General features: G+C 33.4%; 2 protein-coding genes across 4 annotated transcripts in view; both read right to left on the bottom strand.

Annotated features, from left to right (window-relative positions):
- Positions 1-6,729, bottom strand: part of LOC115217536 (transcription initiation factor IIA subunit 1) — an 89,691-nt gene extending 82,962 nt beyond the window's left edge. The window contains exon 1 of the mRNA XM_036507647.1: positions 6,688-6,729. Within this exon, the coding sequence (XP_036363540.1) occupies positions 6,688-6,726 (39 nt within the window). The 5' untranslated portion in view covers positions 6,727-6,729. The remainder of the gene's footprint in view (positions 1-6,687) is intronic.
- Positions 5,277-13,756, bottom strand: part of LOC115217441 (ADP-ribosylation factor 5) — a 36,755-nt gene continuing 28,275 nt past the window's right edge. Inside the window, exons 3-4 of one of the 3 annotated variants that reach the window (XM_036507648.1) lie at positions 10,859-10,993; positions 5,277-6,729 (exon numbers count right to left, since the gene is read on the bottom strand). In XM_036507648.1, the coding sequence (XP_036363541.1) occupies positions 6,629-6,729; positions 10,859-10,993 (236 nt within the window). In that variant the 3' untranslated portion in view covers positions 5,277-6,628. Of the gene's footprint in view, positions 6,730-8,390; positions 9,657-10,858; positions 10,994-13,756 lie in introns of those variants that run through there. The other 2 variants (XM_036507649.1, XM_029787142.2) reach the window with 2 other exon arrangements.

Here is a 13,756-nt window from a genome sequence, read left to right as displayed (position 1 = left end):
TTTTGGTGTTAACATGGTCCAATTTTAATTTTTTCTTCCACGGAAGGAAGAGCAAGCCTTCTTCTATCATACTCTAATTTTTGCTCAACTTGCGCCGCAGGGTCTCGGAGGAGATAGTGTTAGTTGAAGGCTACCAAACCTGCCATACACAGACAACTTCAGCTTTATATATATAGATTAGTCCTAATGAGATTATAGGATGGAGGAATAGATATTAGCAGTGCATGTAAGATAGTTCTCATTAAGGATAAAAACATCTCATGTCAAAGATTCATACCTTCTAGGAATTTGTAATTTATGCATTAATTTGTAATCAGGAGACAGCCAAATCTTACAACACTCTTAGTCTATAGTCTGCTTCTGCTGTACTACAAATGAATTTGTCCATGTCTGCTTCAGGGATGGTTTCAGAAACATACTAGTTTTTATGAAAAGCTGATGGTCCCTAGCATCTCCTTTAACCAAAGTTGGGATTTTCTGGCATCATTTAAATGGAATTAATTGCACAATGATCAGCAGATTATGAGTGAGAGGGAGTAATTGTTACAAGTACTCTATCGATCATAGAAGGTTGAAAGACAAAGCTGACTGCAGACGAGATGAAACAAACATCACAAGGTATTTGTGCAACATTCTGTCAATTGACTGTCCAAATTGAAGGAGATTTGGCTGCAATTTCTAACGGTAAAACAACAACAGACAGACTTGTTTATTGGCTTGTGGGAATTATGTATATTTGTCATGGTGGGCACAGGATGGTACCAGGGACCAAACTAAGTAAAGTATCACTATTAATAAACTGGAGAAAAAAGCGAATCAGATAGAAACTGATATTCCTCCCTCATATACCTAAAGTCTTGTGCTCACATATAAAAAGTAACAATTATCAAATGGGCAGTGAGCTGTGCAGGGACTGGAAATAGGTATATTCTTTTACACATTTTTACACATTATTCTTTTACACATTTCAATCATTTCACTGTGGCCATGCTGGAGCAACATCCTAAAGCGTTTTAGTCAAGGAAATCGACCTCAGGACTTATTTTTTTGTAAGCCTAGTACTTATTCTATTGTCACTTTGCCAAACTGCTAAATTACAGGGATGTAAACATGCAGGCATTGGCTGTCAAGCGATGTCAGGGGAAGAGGGGGACAAACACAGACACAGATAAACATATATATATATATGTATGTATGTATGTATGTATGTATGTATGTATGTATGTATGTATGTATGTATGTATATATAACATCATCATCATCGTTTAATGTCCGCTTTCCATGCTAGCATGGGTTGGACAATTGACTGAGGGCTGGCAAACCAGATGGCTGCACCAGGCTTCAATCTTGATCTGGCAGAGTTTCTACAGCTGGATGCTCTTCCTAACGCAAACCACTCCTAGAGTGTAGTGGGTGCTTTTACATGCCAGTCAGGCGGTACTGGCAACAACCTCGCTCAAATCTTTTACACATGCCACCGGCACAGGTGCCAGTAAGGCGATACTGGTAATGATCATGCTCGATAACATATGTATATATATATATATATATATATATATATATATATATATATGTATATATATATATAACTAATGTAGGATAAAGTTTTTTCGAAAAAAAATTTTATCAATGGCCAGCATATCAAAAAATACCTTTAAAGGTTAAATTTATAAATAACTTACAAAATAAGGGCAAAAGAAAAATTCTAATGCCAAATATGCCGAAAAAAACAAAATTGTCAATAATCATTGAGGCATAAATTATAATGGTTATTGACAATTTTGTTTTTTTTCGGCATATTTGGCATTAGAATTTTTCTTTTGCCCTTATTTTGTAAGTTATATATATATATATATATATATATTTATATATATACGACAAGTGTCCTTTAGGTTCTGTCTACCAAATCCACTCATAAGGCTTTGGTCAGCCTGAGGCTATAGTAGAAGACACTTGTCCAAGATGCTATGCAGTGGTACTGAATCTGGAAACGTGGTTGGGAAGCAAGCTCCTTACCATACAGCCACGTCTGCGCCTATATATATTATTTCATTTAGCTGAAGCCATAAAACCCAGAAGTTTCTATAGCTAAGAATACTTCATCCGATGGCAGAACACATCTCACTGGCCAAACAAATCCTTAAGTAAAATATGTGATTCAGCTTAAAAAACAAAAACAAAAAATTTAGAGCTATCGATCAGGGGAAGTAATTCTCACATCACAATTAAAGGGAAATAATTTAAAGTAACCCGTAAAATGTTAGGAGAGGTACCTTTTAATCTGAGTTTGTCGTTAGATGGGTGTTAAAGAAAAGTTATTAAACCTAGTAATTGAATAACAGGTTAAAGAGACGATTCATTGAATAACTGACTCTTTGTTAGGATAAATAATTAGATAATTATTAGGATAATTGTTAGGATAAATAATTCAGAAATATCACAACAAAACACAATTGGAGTATATTACGGCAATATGTAGTGGAAATAGTGATCTGAGAATAAACATGGTATAACCCTAATTACTGGTAAACACTGTATTATAAGCTGAAGGAAGAAACTGTATACATTAATAAAAGTTTTAATTATACATCCACCCACAGTTATTAAACATATCACAGACGATATGAATAGAAGTATATCCAGTCTATCATTAGGTAATGCTTAATAAAGCTGCCCAATACTATAATAGAGGATTAAGAAGATGAAGTATACACAACCACTCCTAATATAATTGAATAACAAAACAGCAATGCACAATATATTACTATCTCCACAAATACAGCAGAATACTTCATAACCCTGATAAATGAACATTTCCTGCTTCTCAGAGATACCATAACATTTAGATGTTAAGAGAAACTCTAGTTGTTTACATTTAGGATCTCAATAGTTAGAAATACTACACAATCACCTCAGTATAAATGTAATTAGAGATAAATAAATAATTCTTCTCTAAGCCATAAATACCTCTTGAAGGAGCTTGTGCACAGAACTGATGGCATGAAAAAGGTTTTTTTTTTTACTGAAAATTCATTCAAAACCTCTCACTGTATACCAGGCTTGGGCTAAGCCCTTTTAAGAAGCAGGATGCATGAGATATGGTTAACCATCAGGTAAACTGCACCACGAAACAGATTCAAAGTAATTTTTTGTGCCATTCAGAAAGTCTTGCACTTTGCTTATGACTGCTGTATACCCTTTCATTCATATACAGGAGTAAATATAACTCCACATTACCAAATTATATTTGGTATTTAAAAGATCACAGAATAAGTAATCTTAAAATCAAGTAGAGAATAGCCAATTAAGTGAAGGCATGCAATAGGCACAGTAGTAATTGCAACTTGTGTGCAACTGAAAAACTTAAGATACTGACCCTGCTAACCACTGTCATAAACAAAAGGGAAAAAATATTTTCTGTTTGCATATAAAGAAACTTAAATAACAATCCTTTTAAAAACACTTTTCTTCAAAACACATTCCTATTACAAATTGGTTACATGCTTAATCCATCAGGAGAACTGCCAGGATTCCTGGCACTTAGAAATAAGCAATATAGCAAGTTTTCTAAAAATCAAACTCATAGAGCCAACTTTCTTTTTTTTTTTTTCCATCACTACTCTTTCACTGAGTGAATCAGTTACATATGAACAGATCTGTTATATGCAGATGATGAGAGGACATAGCCTGTACTTTCTTCCTTCAATTTGTTACTTCATCTGAGTGGATTAGCTACACATTAGTAGATAGGTTACACACAAGTTTCTTAAATTATTTAATTATGTCATTTTAACACGTTTGATGAAGATCATGGCTGCATTAAGCAATTTGGGTCAGGTAAGTTCTCTAGGTCTTCACTTCATCACAGATTCAGAATCTGTACAAACTGCTGAAGTGAAGACTTAAAAAACGTATCCGGCCCAGATGACATATTTCATCCATGCTCTTCACTGAAACACATATAAGATGATGTAATTTAGATAATTTAAGAACCAATTTTTCCCTTTTGTCTTCTACATATCCTCTATAATCCTTCTATGGAGACTAGTGAAAGGAAACATGGACAATAATACACATGTACTCTTTGTAGTTTTCTTTTTTGATGTATAAAGCTGCACATAGGATTCTAAATACCAGTTATACATCATGCCATTTAAAATGCAATATACAAATATATATTGGGTCCTTCCATAAGTAATGTGGTTTTTTCAATTGCATGAACTCGAAGTCAGAAAGGGATAGGATAAACTACCTGCATCCACCCATGTAAAGTGTTGTTATCTGTTTGGTGGGATATAAAAGGTTTAGTCCATTTGGAACTTTTAAACCCAAACCAAACAATAACAAAGGAAATCTACCGTGGGCAACTTGAGTGGCTTAAGTCAGCGCTAGAAGAAAAATGACCATCATTGGTTTCAAGATAATGCTCGGCCACATACAGTGAGGATGACATTCCAAGCCTAGAGTAGTTTGAATGGGAAATGATGCCCCTCCCACTATATTCGCCAAACATTGCTCCATCTGATTAACATTCTGCAGTCTTCAAAATCATTTGGACGGAAAAAATATGAATGCTGCAGACAAGGTCAAAACAGAGGAGTGAATGTTGGAAGTCTACCAGATAGATGGAAAAGCATTGCAGAAAATGAAGGAGTATATTTTAGATTAAAAAAGAACTTTATCTTAATTTTGAAAGATAAAAGTATAAAAAACTGCATTATTTATGGGATGACCAAATATATACATAAATAGAGAGAGAGAGAGAGAGAGAGAGAGAGAGAATATCTATACTACACATGCACCTACACAAAAATTTGTACAAAAGTAACTTTACAGTTTAGAAACAGCTGGAGGCTTATGGTTACTTATTATGTAATATAAGAATCATCTCTTGTTTTTCTACTCTTCAGTATGAATCTTTTTGATTTGGATTGAATTTCAGGTAATTGGTAATTATTTTATTTACTCCAGGGAGATTGATGACAATGTTGATATCTATTATGATTTGAACTCAAGAAATCTGAGGCACTTAACCAAATATGGATTATTATATTTCAAGCAGACTTCAACATCTTTTACTTTACATTTACTTGTAGACAAATAGTATGTAGAAATATTTATGACTTTTTAAAAAAATAATTCTAACATTCATCCATTCTAGGATAATTCAGTCATTATACAAAGTGAGTCACACACATGTTGATATAAATATTGATATGTATACACATACATATTTTATACACAGACTATTCACTCAAGCACTGCATAAATTTTCGCTTGACAACTTTTTATTAAAACTGAGATTCCTCCTTTTTTTTGTTTGGTTTGTCTGTTTTTTTTTTGTTTTTTTTTTTCTTTTTCGATATTACAACAGTCCCAGTTTTTCTGAAGTTGCTTTTATGACTTGGATAGAAGAGAAAACTCAGATATTTAAACATGATAGCATGATTTGAAGACCAAATTTCCTGAATGGATGTAAAGTTATATAGAATATGTGCAAAGGAATGCCACCAAACTGAATACAAAATTGAAGGTCTTCACAAAGGAAGTTCGACTTAAGGCGCTTGTTTTCCTTTTAGTACTTCACAGACAGAGGAAGGTACACATTTGATAAAGAATGGTATAAGGAGATTGTTGTGTAAAAAACAACCATCCAGTTCAAGAATATACTTGATGATTATTGGAAGAGCATAAAATTTCAAAGGCCCTAACATGCAGAAAGGGTATATAATATATAAGTTGTAATTCACAAATTTTTGCACAGCAGCCAAAAACAAAAAAATTGATTTAAAAAAATACTGTGAAGCATGATTTTTTCCCCATTAAAATAATGAGATACGAAACTAACCAGTTATTGCCTTAATGGTGGCATATTCTAGATAGAAGGCTGTTTCAGGAAATGTTTCAAGTAATGTCTTGGCTGCATTCAAAGAGGTGGACTTTAGTGCAATATCGAGAGTTTTACAAAAGTATTATGTGTGAAAACAGAATATCAAACGTCGGACGGCGGGGGAAAAAAAATTAAATAAAAGTAAGGGAGATAACTTTTAACTGCCGACAGTTTAACACATTGCGTTTCTATCAGGGATAGAAGCTGCAATAAGTGAACCTTCAGAACGATGTGGAGGTGTACAATACTTCTAAACCAATCCTACAGCAAGTCAAAGAAGAGGTGGGGGAGAAAGAGAAGTAAAATCGTTTCTGTGGTTACTATTTAGACTCCAGCAAAATTTTGATTAGAGGTGTTCAGCAATGACCCATCATTTTTCTTTATTTTTCCTTCTTTTTTTTTTGAGATATATATTTTATATAGATCTACGTTTTTCAGTATGTCCTTCCTTTTGTTTTAAACATTAGGGAGTGATTTGAGAGAGATTTAGTTGATTTTTCTAGTTGGTCAAGTAACTATATAGTGACTCCCTCTTGTCTCAAGTAAGATTTGGAGTGTGAAAGTGAGACAATACATGCAACAGTTAGTAGTTTGGAAAATGCACAAAACACATGTGATAATGTGGAGTATATTAGAGTTATATGCAGTCATGTTTTAGTGAAAGAGAGCTGAAACTATAGAGAACCAGACTTTAGATGTTTTCAGGTATCTAAAGTTTAGTTATTTGCTCTACAGAGTTCAAATTCTACTAGAGACAAATTTATTTTGCATTATTGTGGAGTTGGCCAAACAAATACCTGTAATAAATTGAAGCTGTATATATTGTCCATCACCATTTCCTATGAAAAGAAAAAAAAAAGATTTGTGCCTTGGCTAAATAAAAAATTATAATATGATGTTTTATTCAGTCTCAGTACTTGATTGGTACTTTTTTAACAACTTTAGAAGGATGAAAAGCAAGGTCAACCTTATAGAGATTTGAATTCAGAATGTAAAGCTAAATTCTACTAAGTATTCTGTCAGATATGCTAACGTTTCTATCATCCACCACCTTAATGATAATAATGGTTTCTAATCTAGGCATAAGGCCAACAATGCTCATGTTTGCCATATTTTACCTCTCTTCAATTTAATAACAAATACATCATCATTATTATCATCAGATTCATTGTTGTTTAAATGTCAACTTTTCAATGCTGGCATGTCAGACGGAATTCATTGAAATATTTGCTACAGCTTGATGTCCCTATTGTTGACAACCTTCATCAGTTTCCTAGCAAGGTAATATTACTCAATGGTCAAGCTTATTTTTATGAAGATTGGAAATAAACTATACTGCTTGTATGACAGTGATGCTCCTTTACAAATACTGTCAAGGCAAAGAGACATAAACACACACACACACACACACACATGATGGGTCTCTTTCAGTTGCTGACTATCAAATTCACTCATAAGGTTTCAGTTGACCCAGAGTTATAGTAGAAGACACTTGTCCTAGATACAGCGCAATGGGACTGAATCCAAAACCACATGGTTGGGGAGCAAAAGTCATTAAAGTGCCAAATAAAATACTTTATGACATTTGTTCGGGGACTCTGCATACTTACTTCAAGTATTGGCAAGTCAACTTCACCTTTCATCCTATGAGGGTTGATAAAATAATGAACCAGTCAAGAGTGGTCATTTAAAATAGTTAGAATATGAGACATGATGGCTCATGGAATCTGTTTTGGCTCTTTTTGCTCTGTGTTCAGATTCACTACCTTATTAAACCTTCTTCAAAAGTAAGATTTTGCAAAGCACTGGTGTTGATTCTGATATGAAAAAGAGATTGCTTACGGAACTTCAATGAACTCATAGAAACTAATATGGTACAAGGTTATAAGAGCCCTATGTATATGGAGGGTGCAGGAGGATTTTCAATTCATATACATGTGTATTTTGTATGTGTGTGTGTGTATACATACACACATACACACACACATGTATGCATGTGTGTGTATGTATGTATATATACATACATACATACACACATACATACATATATATATATATATATATATATATTATATATATATATATATATATAATATATATATATATATATATTTTATGAGTTAGTTGCCTATAAGTCAGAAAACAGCACACTCAATATGAGTAATAGTGCGGTTATATTTTTCTATATCATTAAGCAGTCTATTGCTGGTTATGGCATGTAACTTGTCAGAATGTTACAGTTAGTTTCACACTGATGATTACAGCCAAGCAGTCCTGATGAGTGTTCATACATACTGGCCAGAAGTGCGTAGTTCCTTTTTTTTTTTTATGTTGGAGATATATAGACTCTGGTTGATGTTGGCAAAAAGAAAAAATGAAATGAAAAAATGAAATGAAACATTTTTCTAGAAGGAAAAGAAGAGTTATTTCTCATAAATTGATGTCAGTCATGAGTAACACATAAACTCTGTGTGTGTGTATGTGTACGCATGCATGTGCGTGCATGTGTGCACGTGCTATCCCCTAATTCAAAAAGAGACTTAATCATGTTGCCAACACAAAATTCTGCTCATCAGGGCAACATTCGAAAATTTTGCTTTTTTAGTTTAGGAGAATGTGTAGATTGTGAAAATCTTTTTAAAATGATACTCCTCTCTGCTAAGCAGAGCCTGCACCTTTTACTTCCATCCAGATATGGTCAGACCATATGCACAATCCAAGCGCCTACCTAAACTAAAAAAGCAAAATTTTTGGATGCTATTCTGATGAGCAGAAATTTGTTTGACAACATGGCTATGTCTAGTTTTGAATTAGGAAATTGTATATTCATACACACACTCACACAGCTTACATGCTTCACCCATGGCCAGCCTTAACTTATTGGAAATAACTCTTCTTTTTCTCTCAGAAAACTTTTTTGCTATGTTTTGTTCTATTTCTTTTTGCCAACACTGAGCTACCCAGGCTCTCTATATATCTCCAGCATAAAGAAAGGCCATGTACTTCTGATCAATATGTCTGAATAGTCATCAACGTTGCCAAGGTGTAATAGCCAGTGTAAAAGTGATGGTAAACTTCTGACCAGTTATATGCCATAACCGGTAATATATTGCTTGACAATATTTAAATATATTTCCATATACATGTATATATACACAATCACACATACATATATGTGAGTGTGTGTGAGTGCTTATATACATAGGATGTATATTCCAGTATACCTCAACACAATCTATTGTATATTCTTTTAATATTATCCATAAATATGATGTATTGTTGATAAAACATGCGATTTATTTTATACAAATCAATAACCAATATAATGTTCAGCACACGTTTGCCATTGGTGGAATCTACCCACTTTCAAGACAAATATCACAAACCAGCAGAAGGCTGCTAGTATTCAAAGAAAATCACATCAAATCAATTCAAAAGATGGCGCTGTACATGAGATTTTCAGATGGTGTCTGTTGCTCTGGGTTTAAGACTGCTTCCACATATTTATAGTCTTTTGTTTTAGAGATGCATTAGTTTTCAACTCTTTGGATTGTATGACAAGTTTATATCTTGTCAACAATTAAGGCATGGAAGCTCGGTGCTCGTCAAGAAGCCGACACAACTCACGCAATGCTTTATCAACCCCTTCTGTTTCTAAAGCACTGATAGCTATAATTGACCACATTCTGTCTTGTATGTTGCTAAGTCCCATCTCGTCTGATACATTCTCCACAGGAAGGCTTTCTAGAATTAGAAAAATTCAAGACTGTATTAAAATAATAGTAAAAAAAATTACTGAAATGTAATTTTATAGATAAGTAGTAATAATTGTTATAAGCGATATAAAGGACTGTTTAGTGATGAGATGAGAAATCCACTAAATAATTTACATCTACATCTTTTTTCATTTATTGTTCATGAAACTCAAGGTATAATCCTAGGTGTACACTTTCAAGAGTCAAGCAATACCTAACCAATATAACATTGTGTGTGTCTGTGGTGGAAGAGGGGATTTCATTTCTTCAAAGGAAGATCTGGTATTTAGATAATGTTTCAGCCATTATGATGTTGTTTGTGTCTGCATGGAGGAGTGGAGTTTCATTTCTTCAAAGGAAGAGTTAGTATTTAGTTAATGTTTCAAGATTCAACCATAAACTCTAAAACCTACCCAGATATTCTGAAGAAGACGATCATCCATAATTGCATTATATTGAATTGTGAAGCTCCTGCATATCTTGAAGGCTTTAATAGTGTATATGAAGCTCTTCCAACCAAGAACCAAGACAAGGTTATGGATATAAGTTAAATGAAAACTTATTGTCATTCCATATTGTCATCACTGGATATAAAGTTATCATAAAATTATAGAATGACAACACATTGAGGGAAGAGGATTATAAGATTAGTAGCTGAAAGTTTGTTTGTATTCCATCAATGGTACTGTGTTGTGTCTATAGACTTGGCACCTAACTCTCCAATTGATTTACAGTAGTGAGTTGCATATACACAAATAAAACTTATTACTGTAAGGATCAGGAGAATTGTTTTATTACCTTCTATGGAAGATAATAACTCAAGTGGGTTGGCAGTAAGCAACAAGAAACCATTTTATTCTGTGGCCAGAAAATGGAATTACCAATTAAATTGGTCAGCTTTATCATTGGATTCAGACTCTAGTTTAGATTACAAGTTACATGTGATGCCTAATGTACAGTAACCTATCCAATGTTGAACTGATCACACATACCCAAACGTTCAAACGTTCATTTTAAATGGGACAGCTCAACTGACAAAAATGGATTCATCAATGATGGCTATTAAAAAATAATTATGTTTCAAAATTATCAAATTCTTCAGTAAGCCAGCAACTGAATTGCTGAAACCCTTAAAAAATTAACTATAAAACAATAATGACAATTATAACACAAATAAAACAACAAAAATAAAACATAATACAGCTAAGAATACCTTTGCTGTCTTGTTTGTTAGCTATAACTAAGAGAGGACAAAGTTTCAGTTCATTTTCTTGCAGGATCTCCCAGAGATCAAGTTTTGCCAATTTTAGCTGCAAAGGTTTTGCACTGTCTATCACAAAAACAATGGCTGAAAAGACAATAATAGATAAATATTATTATATATTTCAAGTGTGCCCTTTTAAAAGACATGAATATTAGTTTTATTTCCTTATACCTATGAATTTGAACCTGGGATATGTGAGTGCCATAGTTTTAAAAACCATTGGGTTGTCCGGAAAGTTCGTGCCGATTTATAGTAGCTTACCTTTCGACTTATTTTAGAACATGGTTGAGTTCATAAAATAAGATTTAACTACACCTCCATTTAGAGCACAGTTTAAGCTATCTTTTCGTGGAAGAAGGTTTATGTTCCTATAATCTGTGTTAATTCTGTAATCCTTTAAAATGGAAGATAAGAAAGTTCATTTTTGGTCCTTGATACTTTGGGAACCAGAAAAAAATTGCTGCAGCTCGGCTGGGATGTGTTATCCCACCTCCATATTCAGATTTCCACTTATTCAGATCTCTGCAGAATAGTCTTAATGGTAAAAATTTCAATTCTTTGGATGACGCAAAAAGATACCTTGATGAATTCTTTGCCATGAAACCACCTCAATTCTGGGAAGAGGGTATTTTCAAGTTAAAGGAAAGATGGAGATTCATTGTGCAACAAAATGGTTCATATTTGGTTGATTAAAAATGTAATGGCACGTATTTATTGACCTTTTTCTTTCCTTTAAAAATCAGCATGAACTTTCCGGACAACTCAATATTATATTAAAAAATTCTGTGAACCCTTTTGAAACCAAGCTACTTTTGACTGGTACTTGTTATATGATACCAGTTTTTTGTTTCAAAGTGAATTAAGTTTAAACTTTCCATTGAAATTTCTTGTCATTTTATGTTCCAAACTCCCAGCTTAATAATGAAAGAATTAATTTACTACATACTTCATATAATTTTCAAAATCAAAAGAAACAAAAGTAGTGTATTTCAGCAGAAATATTGTAACAAAAGGGTTATTGAAAAATGGGACAATTTCTTTAATTTCTTCAATAAAGGATGCTCTTAGCTAGTGTCTGGTGAAAAAATACACAAAATGTATCTCAAGGATTTTGTAATGTTCCATTTGATTTGATATTCTTAATTTGATATTCAGCAAGAAGATTAAGGGTTTCAATAGGGTCTGAAAGAGAACATACTAGACTATATCTTTCAGTTTATATTGCAGATGATTTTGAGGAAAACGTGGGTAAATGCAGGAATGACTGCTTAGAGCAGTGGTTCTCAACCATTTTTTGCCTATGGAATCCTTTAATTCTTATTTTATTTTACTGGACCTCCATGATCATTCTATTCTTCTTTTATACTTTTATTTGTTTCAGTCATTTGACTGTGGCTATGCTGGAGCTCCACCTTTAGTTGAATGAATAAATCCAGGACTTATTCTTTGTAAGCCTTGTACTTATTCTATCAATCTCTTTTGCTGAACTGCTATGTTTAGGAGATGTAAAACACACCAGCATCAGTTGTCAAGCGATGGTGGGGGACAAACAAAGACACACACACACATACATACATACATACATATATATATATATATATAAACAATGAACTTCTTTCAGTTTCCATCTACCAAATCCATGCACAAGGTTTTGTTCAGCCTGAGGCCATGGTAGAAGACACTTGCCCGTGCCATGCAGTAGGACTGATCTTGGAACCATGTGGTTGGGAAGCAAGCTTCTTACCACAGAACCACACCTGTGCCTTTGTATATAAAAAAATCCTACAGTATTTTTATAATTAAATATTACTAGAAATTGTATGAAAACATTAAAATATTTTGTGTATTGTAAAAGTATAAGCAATTTACTGCACATAAATATTAACAGCAAAATCTTAACTGGACCCCATTTGAGAACCATTGGCTCAGAAGTGCCCTATTTTGCCCATCAGTGAACTAGTGATTGTAGTATGTTGACTGATTGAGGTATGAAAATTGAGACGCACTAACACAGAGAAAGACACTGACCAGTTCTATATTTCCTTCAGGCAGAACCCAATCAGGCAACAGATAACATGACAATAGAATAGTGAAACAGATGTTATTTATCTCACTTGTTCTGTCTTGATGAAGCAGGCTTATGAGTAAAGGCACTCCATTTATGATCATCCTGTTTTTAGGGATATGTAGAACTACATTATTTAATACAGTGGTTCTCAACCGGGATCTATATGGCCCCTGAGGGTCCATATAAGATTTGTAGGGGGGCCATGCAATGATATAGTAAATTGGAGAGCCACAATAGTATTTTAAGAATCCCTAAAAAGTTTTTTCTTTAGATGTATGTATTGGTATGTATTGCAAGAAACATTTAGGTTTCTTTCTCTAACATAGTTCAACCTCCACAAGTTAATGTGTGAAAAACAAATTAGAAATTTTGAATAAAATAGTAATCAAAGAAGTCATAGGTAAAAAATGGTTGAGAGCCCCTGATCCAATATATCTTCTCCTACTGCTACGTTTTTGCTTTGAATTTGTTAATTATTGATTTCTAATGTTGGTACAAAGTCTCAAAGTTTTGGGAAAGAACACTTTTTTTTATTATAAATCCCATTCATATCAAAATGTTATATAGGAATGTAGACAAAAGCCACACATACATACATATGCACATACATATATATGAAAAGGTACATATTTGATAGACTTACGCAGTTTTCTTCCAAACTCCACCCATAAGGCATTGTCATAAGTCATTTGAAGGCTATAGTAGAAGATGCTTGCCCAAGCTACTATGCATCAAGCTCATGCTTACTTTATCAACCTCAAGAAGCATGATAAGACAAA

Source organism: Octopus sinensis, linkage group LG11, assembly GCF_006345805.1.
Source record: "Octopus sinensis linkage group LG11, ASM634580v1, whole genome shotgun sequence".
NCBI classification, from domain to species: domain Eukaryota; kingdom Metazoa; phylum Mollusca; class Cephalopoda; order Octopoda; family Octopodidae; genus Octopus; species Octopus sinensis.
The sequence above is the reverse complement of the archived record's forward strand: the minus strand, read 5'-3'. Positions and strand labels throughout refer to the sequence as shown.